Below are 13352 nucleotides of genomic sequence, written 5' to 3' on the forward strand. Positions count from 1 at the left end.
ATTAATATCTATCATAAAATAGATATAAAAATAAAATGAAAAAAATGTAACGGCAAAATCATGTTATGTTTGACGACCTTCATTTTCTACAGTCTTATCAATTAAGTAGTACATTACTACGTTTCTCTCTCCAATTAGTTACTTACTATGTATTACCTATTAGTGAGCACGTGCTATTACATAAAAAACATGCTACCTGAAAAAATAAACAAATATATATTCAGGAATTTATTGTAATCGACCTTGTCATTTAAACTCATCTCGTCTGTCCTTTCTGTGTATCGTGGCTTCTCATTGGCCGTCTGTGGGTCGCTCTCCACAGTGCTGAAATCGCAACTCGTCGTGATCAAGTAAACGGCGATGAGGCAATACGGAGCGTCGGAAAATAAACACCAAAATGGACGATGATCTATTCCAGCTGAGACAGCTACCGTGAGTAAAACCGCCTTGTGCAATTAGTCATTTTCTTGGGATTGAATCACTCTTGTGTGTAACTTGTTTGTACGGCCAGATCGCTACACAGAAAAAATAGCTCACGTTGTATCAAGGCGCCAGCGTCATGTGATGCACACCGATGTCAACATACTAAGACGACCTGGAGATAGTGCTGGATGAAATCGTCAAAATCATATAGCTCCCGAAAGCCGTGTCGTCGCATTTGCGTGTCGTTTGTCTATAGGAGACCGGTTTGCTCTGAATTAGACAACGATGACCTCTCTCCCTTAAACAGCCGCTACTCAATTCAGTACAGTACTTAATCTCAGTCTTGTCGCCAGTGGCACTTGGAAAAACACAAAAGACTGGGTCGTAGTCAAGCAATATATGTAAAGGAGTTCACCACTCCCTGTAATGCATTATACACACATGTATGCAGTGAAACATAAAATGAAAAAAAGACAACAAATATGCCTCTGTTATTTGGCAATTAGTTTACATGACCATATTCACAAGACCTAGTAAACAGCAAGCATCATCAACCTTTTGGAGAATAACAAAATATCCTCTTGATATTGATTAATGCAAATTGCTACCCATTTGATATACACTTCTGAAATAACAAATTTGCTCAAATTACCTTTGAGTATCATGTTTTTATTGTAAGTCAGCGATATTTATTTATATGAAGACACTGATCATTTGAATGATTTCTCACACGGTAATTATTAACAATGTTTTAACAATGAAGCGGCCACCATGCCAACTGATAAGCAGGTCCGCTTCTCAGTGGAGAAGTGCAGAGTTCGAGTCCGACTCTGGCCTTCCTGTGTGGAGTTAGCATGTTCTCCTAGTGCCTGCGTGGTGTTTTCTCCAGGTAGTCCGGTTTCCTCCCACATTCAAAAAAAAATTAGTTAGGGCCCAGGTGGTTATTTTTCTGTCTTCATGCACCTTTTCTGTTATTGCTGTCTGTCTGGATGGATGGAATTAATCAATGAATTGCTCAAGCATGTTTTAGAAATGTGTTAGGAAGCCGGAGTACGTGGAGAACCCTCACACAATATCTCACAAGTTAATGTGCAGCATGTAGAACTGAATGTTGTGTACTGTAGTTACAGTGAAAAGATATCGCTGGCACTCTGTCAACTGGTCATTATCAGCATGTAGGAGAAAATTGCACCTTCCATCTCTGCCTTGGTCTTGTCGTATAATTGTATCCTCCAGCCAGCACATACGCAGCTGAATCAGGCCAGATCCAAACCTCAGCGTGAAAAGGTGTTGCATAGAGAGCCCATTTTCAGAACTAACTTGGAATCGGCATATTGCCATTTTATTTGTGAATGGATTCGTGAGGGATTTGCACATTCGATATTTCATTCCTAGTGTCGTCCGCTTCCGTCACACGGGGGAGAGCGCACGCTCAGAGGATGATGGCGAAAGTCAAGAGCCATTTGCAGCGGTGCGGGCGGCACAGCCGAAAGAGATGGAGTCTGTAGCCCTCGCAGATGGAGCTCCGGTCCCTCGGGAGTTTGCCAACCCAACTGATGGTAGGCAGCGTAATGTCATCGTTTTTTATCTGTGCACTTTTATAAGCACGATCAGACGCGTTGTGTTCTCTCTTCGCATTCACAAGCTATTTAACTGACTTTTTAGACACATTCATGGTCGAGGATGCTGTTGAAGCCATCGGCTTTGGGACCTTCCAGTGGAAGCTCTCCATCCTCACTGGTCTGTCCTGGGTGAGGACTTCTGTGCTACACATTCTCTCTATAATATATCTATATAGATTGTTATACTTTGTTTGATTTTGTTCGCAAACTCCTGATTATTTTGTTTAGATGGCAGACGCAATGGAGATGATGATTCTAAGCATCTTAGCTCCACAGCTTCACTGTGAATGGAGACTACCAAGTCTGGAGGTGGCACTTCTCACATCGGTAAATATGCTGCCATATCAGTAATTATTGCTCTGTTAGCTCCTGTGCCTAACAATCCTTTTTATGCATGTGCAACTCTATTTTTATTCATTCAAAAATAAGTGACGATATAATAGAAAAGTGAATTTATTTCAACAGTTCAATTCTAAAAGTGGAATGTATAATTCATAGATTCATTGAAGACATGTTTTAGATGTTCCCCTCCTTCTCTTTCAATAATCATCTCATCAGCAAAGTCTGCAGAAGCCAGATAATGATTCTGATCATTTAAATCAGTTGTATTGGAGGAAGGAAACATCTAAAAGTTGCAGGATAGTGGTCCTCAAAGACTGGAGTTTGACAAGTGTCTTCAAGAGTATCCTGGAGTGTTTCTGTGGAAATTCTCATCCATTCATCCAGAAGAACATTTGTGATTACCGTAATGTCAAAGGTCACCGTTGTTGCGCTTGAGGTAGCATCTGTCGGCTCACCATCTCTGTTCTAGTTCATCCCAAAAGGCCTGACTGAGGTCAAATTCTTCCACACCAAACACATCCCAACATGCACTAAGGGCACCTGGTTCAATGGTTTGCATATTCAGACAACGTCGTGCTGGGACAGAAAAGAGCCCTTCACAAGCTTTCCCTACAAAGTATAAAATAGGGCTTGTAACATCATGCTTCTTTAGTATGAATATAGTAGCGTATTAAGAGTGCGGTTTATTGCTTTGGATCCACTATGTGTATGTGTGCAGGAGTTTGGAGGTTTTGTTTTATTGTAAAAGAAATATATTATAGTGACGTCCCCACATTCTCTGACACTTCTTGTCAATTAACACAGGCGGTGTTTATTGGGATGATGATCAGCTCCTCGCTTTGGGGAAACATATCTGACAAGTACGGACGAAAGACAGTGAGTATGTTTTCTGTCACGTAAATCGCTAATAGTCAGTGAAAAATACTTTGTGCATTCAAGTCTAGAGATTGCAGACAAAAATAATTTGCAGCTGGTTGAGAAAGGGATCCTACCACTTCTGGTTCATGGCAACTGTCCAAGTGCCCCTGAGCAAGGCACCCAAATTACAATTTGTATAATACATGTATATTTTAAAATGTATTCTGGAGGATATTATGTGTAAGACTTTCAAGTGAAGGAGAACTGCCTCATTTCGGATGTCATGTGAGCAAAATTATGATTGTCCTCAACAAGTGCAACAGCTCACTGCAGTTCTTGTAAAGCAACAGAAAGCTCTCAGATATGGTCTCAGTGCTCCAGAAGTTTTAAAGGTTTCTCTTCCTCCATTATATGCCAACGCTAGAACCGTATTGATTTGTATCGATGTCTAGCTCATTTGATGGTAGCTGAGACCAAAGGTTTCTTTTCACTGCCCTGTCATGTTCAAGATTTATTCCAACTTTCATTATTTCCCAAAATACTGATATACCATAACATATGTTTGTGTTTTGACACGAAGGGTCTGACGATGAGTGTGTTGTGGACGATGTTCTATGGTCTGATGAGTGCTTTTGCACCGATCTATGCTTGGATCCTCTTCCTCCGCGCTCTGGTGGGCTTTGGCATCGGTGGAGCGCCGCAGTCGTGTGTATCTCTCATCCACTTCTTTTGAACAACCAGCCAGAGCAAGACTTTGAATTAACGGTGCTTGGTTTCTCATCGTCAGGGTTACATTGTATGCTGAATTCCTTCCCATGAAGTCCAGAGCAACTTGTATATTGCTAATTGAGGTTTGTACTGTCAATATCTGCCTAGCCTGGTGGCCGCGGCTGTTTTATTCTGTGTTCACTGCTTTTGCCTTATAGATATTCTGGGCACTGGGCACAGTGTTTGAGGTCCTTCTTGCTATTCTAGTGATGCCTTCTCTGGGCTGGCGTTGGCTCCTCGGCCTCTCTACCATCCCCCTTTTCATATTTGCCATCCTATGTTTTGTGAGTACAAAGTCAGGAGTAATTCGATGTTCTTTAAAGGAGACGCAGTTTGAAAAACAGACTTTTTAATTAGATAAAATTGTTGGGGGGGACGTGTGTAGTATAAAATCTCTGTCCGCCAGAACATTTCACAAGGCTTCGCGCGGTCTGCCAAATTTCAAACACAGTAAACTAGACTTGCCCCCGAATATTGAATGAATATCAAGATGTGGCAGTTTTTGACGCCGAGCTCACTTGCGCCTGTCTCCCAAAATAGGGCCCAACGTGTCTTCTTAAAATTGTGAATGTTCACTAAGAAGCTGAGTAAACTGATGAGTCTTTTCCCTTGGGTGGCAGTGGCTACCTGAGAGTGCACGATACGATGTGTTGACGGGAAATCAAGAAAAAGCTCTGGCGACGTTGAAGCGGATTGCCATGGAGAATGGTGTACCCATGCCGCTGGGAAAACTTATTGCAGCTAAACAAGTAAATCCGGTTCTGCAGACCCAAATATAATTCAGCTATTTTTATGCTTTTTGATTTATGAGTGTTGTAAGACTCCTGATTTCTGTTTTTTCATCAGGAGGATCGTGGGAAGATTCGTGACTTGTTCTCGTCGCACTTCCGCTGGACAACAGTTCTTTTGTGGTTTATTTGGTAAGTTGAAGAAACATTTATTGCTTTTCTCATCTAAAAAAACATTCTGTTATGAGTAGTACTTAATGGGCACATTTAGCATAATCTTCAGATTGTTGTCTCTCTTGTCCTTAGGTTTGCAAATGCCTTCTCATATTACGGCCTTGTGTTGCTCACCACAGAGCTCTTTCAGGAGGGAGGTGCATGTGGAAGTGAGTCACTGCTTTAGTTTTTGTTTGTTTTGTTTAAATTAAAGATTTTAAACTCTTTATTTCTTGCACTCAACTACTTTATGGAGACAAATGCGGTCTCTTCGTGTAACAACCGTATACTGTTGGCCTAATTATTTTAATGAAGGGAGTTAGACCAGCACCAACCACGACATTTGTTGAGTTTATTTTAATGGGATAATTAATTCTCATTTGGATAACATTTTTTTTTTATAATTAACATCATCATAACATCCTAATGTTAAATGCATATGTAACATCTATTTTTTAATTCATTCATTCATTCATTCATTCATTCATTCATTTTCCGAGCCGCTTGATCCTCACTAGGGTCGCGGGGGTGCTGGAGCCTATCCCAGCTGTCTTCGGGCAGTAGGCGGGGGACACCCTGAATCGGTTGCCAGCCAATCGCAGGGCACACATAGACGAACAACCATCCACGCTCACACTCACACCTAGGGACAATTTAGAGTGTTCAATCAGCCTGCCATGCATATTTTTGGAATGTGGGAGGAAACCGGAGCACCCGGAGAAAACCCACGCAGGCCCGGGGAGAACATGCAAACTCCACACAGGGAGGCCGGAGCTGGAATCGAACCCGGTACCTCTGCACTGTGAAGCCGACGTGCTAACCACTGGACTACCGGGTTATTTACAATAAATGAAGTATTAAATAATTTCATGAGATAAGTGAACAGCTGTATGAAGCTATATGTAACACGCTGAATACATAAATATTCATTTGACGAATTTGGGTGACGCACTGTGACGGGACAAGCAGAAAGGAAGAGGAGAAATGACCTCTGATGTTCACACGAATGCTCATTTAATGAACAGACAAAGAAAACCCTACAGACACAACCCACATCTTGCCCCTGAAGATTTGAAACTGTTATAGGTAAAAATGGAGGACCACCAACATTATTTCTCAATTCAGAAACACCCCCTCCTTCTATACAGTAAAGTGCGTGCCAGGTGGATCAAAAAATAACTGTTGCCTGTGGAACTAGAAATGAAACGTCAAATCTGAAAATACTAAAGGAACAAATCTATTTGTTGTTGTTGTTTTGCTGTTTTTTGTGGGGGAGGATATTTAAGCGTAAAAACACAGACACTCCAGTGTAATTAACTGATCGAATCTAAAAATGTGTTGTTCTTTATTTTTGTCTAGTGTCCAGTGGTAATAAGATGGAACTCAGATGCAGCTTGGAGTGTAAATATTTGAACAGTGATGACTACAAAGACCTGTTGTGGACAACATTAGCGGAATTCCCAGGTACCAAAACAAAAAAGCTTTAAGAATGTTTTTCTGGATCATTCTTTTACCAGATCGCTTCATGAAAGCTATTAAAAGTTGTCCATCAATATTCTGTTTTGTTTTTGTAACTTGACTCTGTTACATAAACTTATTGAGGTTCCGTCTTCATGTTCCTCAGGGTTGTTGGTGACTTTGTGGGCGATCGATCGCTTAGGTAGAAGGAAGACCATGGCCTTGTGTTTCCTTGTCTTCTCTCTGTGCATCATTCCACTCTATGGTTGTGTGGGGAGGTAAAAGGAGAAACTTGAGAATTATCTTTCTTTGATTGATTATCTTTCTTTGATTTTTCCAGTAAATTGCCTCCTTGTCACAAAGCTAGTATGGCTTCTCATTTTTGTCACAGAGCATCCATGACAGTGCTGATATTCATTGCCAGAGCTTTCATCGCAGGAGGATTCCAGGCTGCCTATGTGTATACACCAGAGGTTAACTCCAGTCTTCACATTGACAGTGCCATGAATAGGATTCGTCCAATGTCAACAAAACCAATACGGCTGTCAAAGACAGAGAAAAGTAGTAGGACATTCACCGTGTTTTCTGATGTTCTACAGGTCTATCCAACTGCAACCAGAGCTTTAGGCTTGGGAACAAGCAGTGGAATGGCGAGAGTTGGTGCACTCATCACACCTTTTGTTGCACAGGTAGCATCTGCAAAGTTTGGCACTTTGATGTGACAAAGGGACATACCAAGCGGCCCTTGGGCTTTCTCTTGCAGGTGTTGTTGGAGTCGTCTGTGTATTTGGCTCTCTCGGTTTACTGCTGTTGCTGCCTGCTTGCCGCTGTCGCGTCTTGCGCACTGCCAATTGAGACAACGGGACGAGGCCTGCAGGAATCCAGCCAGCGTCAGTGGGGCCAGGAGATGACGGGCCGAGCCTCTTCCTCACAAAACACGGGGCCAATCTCTCATTCCAGCTCCGGCTCCCAGGGCTGAGCAATGTTTGAGATTATTACAGTGAATCGTGAAAGGACAAAAAAAAGCAGAAGTAGCTTTCCGCAAGTCCCATCTACAGACTACGCGCAAAAGCGACTTCAGAGAGGAAGGCCCTCACAAAATGTCATGTCACTGCACAAAAGAGACTTCATCCACCATTGCCATCCCTTTTGCCACTGTAAAGGTACAACAGAATGGCTGGAATGCATGGCATTCTGGTCTGGCCGAAGAAAGGGTGAAGGCAAGTGGGGTCTGTGAGTCTCAGAAATGGAGGAAAAAAAGGTCTGAAACCTGCTTTCCGATGGGCAGATGAAAAGAGGGGGAACAAGCAATGGTCTAAGTCCCAAACAGGGGTGCCGCGAGGAGAACGTGAGCACATTTCCAAGCGACACGTGGAAACATTTAACAATTTCCTCAATCATCTGGCACAGCTGTGCCTAAAGCACACTGCCTGTGTGCCAACTCTAGTGTCTCATTAAAGCTAAGATGACGACCGAAAATAAAGTAAAACAAACATTTAATTCAGTTGTGTATAATCTCTTTTTTTTTCATTCACTGAAAAGTAAAGAAAATAGCCAAATAAACAACTCTGTTTACAACATAATGATGATGCCCAAGTGTAAATGTGAACACCAATTTGTTAGTATTATTATTTTTATTTTTTTAAAGGCAAGACATTTCCAGTAGGAATATTCGTTTATGCCATGATCAATTTTTGAGAATGACAAAGGTGAAATCTGGTGACACTTTCATCAGAGTAATGAGTTCATTATGTGTGGGTAGTCTGTGACATTTCTGAAACAAGAAAACATGCATTGTACTAGAAAATACATGATTAGATTGATAGTATGGGACAGTAATGTTTTATAGTTTCATCACATTCTACAAAGCTTAACCAGCCTGATTAAAAATAATAAAATACTGTGATGAAAATACTTAAAATGTGACTATTTCATTTGACTCTAAACATCATACTGCATCTACAATATGTACTTAATGTTTACTTTAGACTGAAGACAGCCATGTACTTTGGTTTAATTTATACCTCTGTGAATAATTCATCAAATCTGGTTTGTTTGTTTTTTGGAAAGAGGTGATATGGAGAATGGTGTAATTTTACATTTATTCTGTGAGCAATGCTGCTGGTTGTTACAGTATTAATCTAATAGGCATAAATATCTAATGTACACTGAATTTGTCAACACAAAAAGGTAAATGCACATCATGGAAGTAAATAATCTTTGTAAAAGAGATGATTTTGTGTCATTGTTGATGTCAGGGATTTGTAAACTCCCCGTCTCACTACGTATGATGTATTTTTTTTTAAACATGGGTCCCATTTTCTTATTTAATCGTGAATAACGATTGCCCCTTACTATAATGATAATGACATTATCGGGTTATGATTTGATCACCACTGAGTCACGAATGCTAATAACAAATTCACAGGTGAGCTTTTGGTGCCTTGCCCTTTTCTTCCCAAATCTGACCAAAAAGCCTGGCTGCTTCCTCTGCACAGCCTCTGCAAATGGTAATTCCGAAACCTCCGTGGCCATAGTTGTGAATCACCTACAGGACAAGCACAGTAACTCGGACACTGAGGACCAATTCACATGTGGAATTGCGATCAGATGTTTTGGATGAATCACCTCAACGGCAGTGGTACCACACAGTATAGTCTCTCTCTCCAGTCTAACTTTACTTCGAGCTGGCCTGAGGCCGGTCCAGTCATCCACTATCCTGGCATGCTGTGTGGTGAGAAAACAACAACAGACATAATGCAAATCAAAGGGCACGAATAAAACCAAAATTACCCAATTACCAGTGCAAAATGATAAAAGAAGGAAACAGTGCCGCAGCCAAGTCCAGCATCGCCGTAAATATTTTTTGCCAAACTTTTTTTTAATAAATGTTTACTGGTGCTAACCCTTCTAAAACAAGGAATTCAATCACAGCTCTTTATTTCTGACAGACATCCAATGATGATTTCATCCATCCATCCATTTTCCAAACCGCTTGATCCTCACTAGGGTTGCGGGGGGTGCCGGAGCCTATCCCAGCCGTCTTCGGGCAGTAGGCGGGGGACACCTTGAATCGGTTGCCAGCCAATCACAGGGCACACAGAGACGAACAACCATCCACGCCCACACTCACACCGAGGGACAATTTAGAGCGCCCAATCAGCCTGCCAGGCATGTTTTTTGGAATGTGGGAGGAAACCGGAGCACCCGGAGAAAACCCACGCAGGCCCGGGGAGAACATGCAAACTCCACACAGGGAGGCCGGAGCTGGAATCTGTGAAGCCGACGTGCTAACCACTGGACTACCGGGCCGCCCCCCATGATGACTTCATTTTTAAAATAGATGACAGGAAGTGGATACATTCAAATATTTTTTAGCAGTTTATACATAAGTATTTTAACAACACACTGTTGAAATTTCGGAAGAAAAAAATATGAGTTATAAGTCAGATAAAATGAACAGGGCTCGTTACTTTTTGACTGCCCCTCGTATATGTTTAATATTAAGATATCCTTTATTTGTCCCACACTGGGGAAATTTACAGCCTCCAGCAGCAAGAATGTAGGTAGAAAGAAGAAAGAAGAAAAAAAACAACAAACACCGTTAAATTAAGTGCAATATACACACAAAATGGATAAATCGCAGTGCTATTTACAATTGTCTTTCACATCATTTAATTATTATTATTATTATTATTGTTGTTGTTATTTTTATTCAGCCGCTTGACAGCAGTCGGTAGGAACGAGCGTCGGTATCTCTCCTTCTTGCAGCCCGGGTGCAACAGTTTCCAGCTGAATGTTTACTGAGATAACAAGAATTGTAATAATACTTTACCCTTAAGCTAGGCTCGAGCTGGCAAGCCTGTTCCCAAATGTGCTCATGGGTGGCAGAATCATTGCTTTCATTCCAGTTTCCCAACTGGAACACTCCGCCGACTGCTACGAGACGACTCCTGCAGATACAAACTTGTTGAAAAAAACAAAATGAAAGTGCTCCTTCAAATCACTAAAAGCCTCTTTCATACTGGCATTTTCACAGCTTTTTTTGTGTGGGGTTGAAATCAAACATTGCATGCCCTAACCAGAGTGTCAAACTTAACCACGAAAGCCTCACTGTCCACAATCTCGTTATGTCAAAGGTTAATTGCAGATGATGCCATCTCCCTTCTCAATATCTGAAAGCACATTTCCAGTAAAAAGCCATGTTGGTGGGTCCTCTCTCAAAGGGACAGCCGAATAAATGCCAGCTTTATTGTTAACAGGAATGCAGTGTGAAAGTGGCTTTGGACTGCTGAGAATTTGTCAGTCTCAAATCACAAGTGCTACCCTGGAATGATATATGGTGAGTTGGAGATCTCTCCGGTGTGGGTCGTAATCCAGTGTTTCAGCCATGGGGCTTCTACCTAGAAAATAGGAACATGAAGAATTAATCATTTTTCCCCTCCACCCAAATGATCCAGATAGTGAGTCTCCTCACCTTTATTATCTGTCCCCGAGCTGGTTTGAGTTCAGGGTCAGGTTGGAGGTCTCCGGATCTCACCCCAGTACAGTTTATTATCACATCCGCACCATTTTTAGACAGCTAAAAATAGGGGAGGACAAAACTTTTTAAAAGGAGGAAAAAAATACAGTACCATGGCCAAATTTAGAGCTACTGTACTTTTTTTTTACCGACAAAGAGGTGTCTCCTTGTTGGAAATTACACAAGCAAGTGGCTAGGAAATTGTGTTAGAGATACTGATTAAAAGTATGACTTTTGTATTGTTTTTTTTTTACATTTTAAAAACTACTCATATCCTGGAACCTGCAAGAGTTTTGGCCTGAGCAGGAAAGAAGTGACAATCCTTTGGCCACCCAGTATATCTCTTCACACAACATCTTTGTGTGCCACTTTCTTTTGTTATTTCCAGGTAAAAGATGTCCAGTCCTTCATTCATCAGAAATAATTCACTTTATATCGGACGTTCTCCATAGTGTGAAGAATCTGGTGCAAAGCTCACCTCTGCAAAGGAGCCAATTTTTCTGTGATAAAATTTCACACCCCGTTTTGCCAACCTGAGAAGACACCAGATGTACTATTCATAACAGAGCATATGCTGACCTTGATGCTTTTTTTTCCTGTTACGCAAAGCATTTGGGCCAAATATCCTATTTTGTAGGGTATGTACAGATGTATTGTATGGGTTACTGTCTGGAGTATGTAAATTACTTTTACAGTGTTAACTCGTATACAACTTGCTGGGCTAAATCATTCTTAAAAGAAAAATACATGCAATATGTAAATGTTTACATCTTTACTGCTTTCTAATCTCAGCTTTCATCAATTAAAGTGTGGAAAGCAGTCACTCCTTAACAATGGACAATGGATTTCTTTGAGTGCCTTATCTACTGTAAAGTGTTTATATTTATTCAATTTTTTGATGATTCAGACCTACTGGCCCATAAAAGGGACAAGGGTGAATCAAAGTTCAAATGTAATGGAATACAGTACAGTAATGGATATGGTCATGATTTTAGTAGCTGACCAAATCACGACATGTCAAATTGTATGTTAAAAAAAAGTGTGCAGCTCAAAGTGGTTTATGGCTTAAGACACTAAGCAAGGGATATGAACTGAAGTTCATGAAAACACAGAGACTTTATTTGTGCCCTTTTGTGCAATAACTCACCAGTCCATCAGCCAAGGCAGGTATGTTTTACCTTCGAGCATGACTGTAGTGTTGAACCACCCATGACTAAAAAAAAAAAAAGATATTGGGCATTTACAAGAGACAGGTGTGTTATAAATTAACTCAATCAGTACTGTAGTACAAATGTTTTTCAATTTCTTTGGGACAAGCCCAATGTTCTGGAACAAATTATGACGGTGCTTTTAGCACCCTTTGGCTTTTTTAAATAGTCATACAGCAACTCCTATCAAATTTTACTTGTAGCCAGGAAACATTTTCAGCTCTCGCTCTGTGAGTTGTCTGAAGCCCAGGACGATGTCTTTAAACGTTGGCTCCTGCGCAGAAAAAAACAACACTTGGGTAAAGACTGACTTTAAGGCCAGATCGTTATCTATTGCACCATCCTATGAATAAACTGATTGGCAACTGTTATACAGTTTAAAACGTCACCATAAAATCTCAGTTTTATGAGTTCATGAGTGATGCTGACATTATTTGTCAAAGTTACATCATCAGACCAGCCTGTGACTAGATATTCCATTAGAATGTTACACTAAAAAGTACATTCATTTTCCATCCATCCATCCATTTTCGAATCCGCGTATCCTCATGATGGTGCTGGAGCCTATCCCAGCTGTCTTCGGGCAATAGGCGGGGGACACCCTGAACCGGTTGCCAGCCATTTGCAGGGCACACACACACATACAAATAATGGTTCATGCTCACAATCACACCTAAAGCCAATTTGGAGTGCACAAATCAACCTGCCGCCCATATTCATCTTTTTATCTTGAATTAATATTACCACCAAATTTTGGTTTATTTTTCTAATGTCAAATACAAAACTTTACTCACAGGCATTGGTTTTGTGCAAATGCTGTAACCGGACTGGAGGAAGAGACCCATTTTTACACACTCTGGTGAACGGAGACAGCCAACCAAGTAGTCAAAGGTCTGTTTACACCATTCCCTGAAGGTAAGGTAGGGGGCATGCAGAATTGAAACAACATTTTCAAGAGGAATAAGAGTCAAAAAGATTACACACACACACCTCTCCTGAACATTGCCCTTGTCATTCAAGTAAGGCTGCCATAAGCCTGCCGCTCCATCACTGGTGGTCAATGGGGTGAAGCGGTCTGCATACACCTCAATGATCAGTGGGGTGACAATGGAGTGGTACCGCTCATAAATGCTCTGCGCTGTCGAGAGACCGATCACTCCAGCACCTATTACGGCCACACGCATATCTGAAATAAGAGAACAAGAGATAG

The 13352-nt window shown here is 41.2% G+C and overlaps 2 protein-coding genes across 3 annotated transcripts; one reads left to right on the forward strand and one right to left on the reverse strand.

The window, feature by feature from the left end:
- Window positions 1-234: 234 nt before the first annotated feature.
- Window positions 235-8585, forward strand: svopa (SV2 related protein a). 2 transcript variants are annotated; one of them, XM_052067776.1, is made up of 16 exons: window positions 237-432; window positions 1819-1982; window positions 2089-2174; window positions 2274-2372; window positions 3192-3263; window positions 3826-3950; window positions 4033-4096; window positions 4172-4297; window positions 4634-4762; window positions 4860-4933; window positions 5048-5124; window positions 6314-6418; window positions 6579-6690; window positions 6804-6885; window positions 7012-7101; window positions 7176-8585. In XM_052067776.1, the coding sequence occupies exons 1-16, from the start codon at window positions 398-400 to the stop codon at window positions 7389-7391; spliced, it is 1656 nt and encodes a 551-aa protein (XP_051923736.1). In that variant the 5' UTR covers window positions 237-397; the 3' UTR covers window positions 7392-8585. The 2 variants fall into 2 exon arrangements, with proteins under 2 accessions (XP_051923735.1, XP_051923736.1); XM_052067775.1 differs by having other exon boundaries at window positions 235-432; window positions 6804-7101.
- On the reverse strand, window positions 8069-13352 carry LOC127601996 (D-amino-acid oxidase-like). Its single transcript, XM_052067788.1, has 10 exons — window positions 13133-13352; window positions 12937-13051; window positions 12340-12416; window positions 12082-12147; window positions 11413-11467; window positions 10890-10994; window positions 10739-10815; window positions 10248-10365; window positions 9041-9139; window positions 8069-8960 (listed from the first exon to the last, which is right to left on the reverse strand). Exons 1-10 carry the CDS (start codon window positions 13324-13326, stop codon window positions 8835-8837), a joined length of 1032 nt encoding a protein of 343 aa, XP_051923748.1. The 5' UTR covers window positions 13327-13352; the 3' UTR covers window positions 8069-8834.

Source organism: Hippocampus zosterae, chromosome 6 (assembly GCF_025434085.1).
Source record: "Hippocampus zosterae strain Florida chromosome 6, ASM2543408v3, whole genome shotgun sequence".
NCBI classification, from domain to species: Eukaryota; Metazoa; Chordata; class Actinopteri; order Syngnathiformes; family Syngnathidae; genus Hippocampus; species Hippocampus zosterae.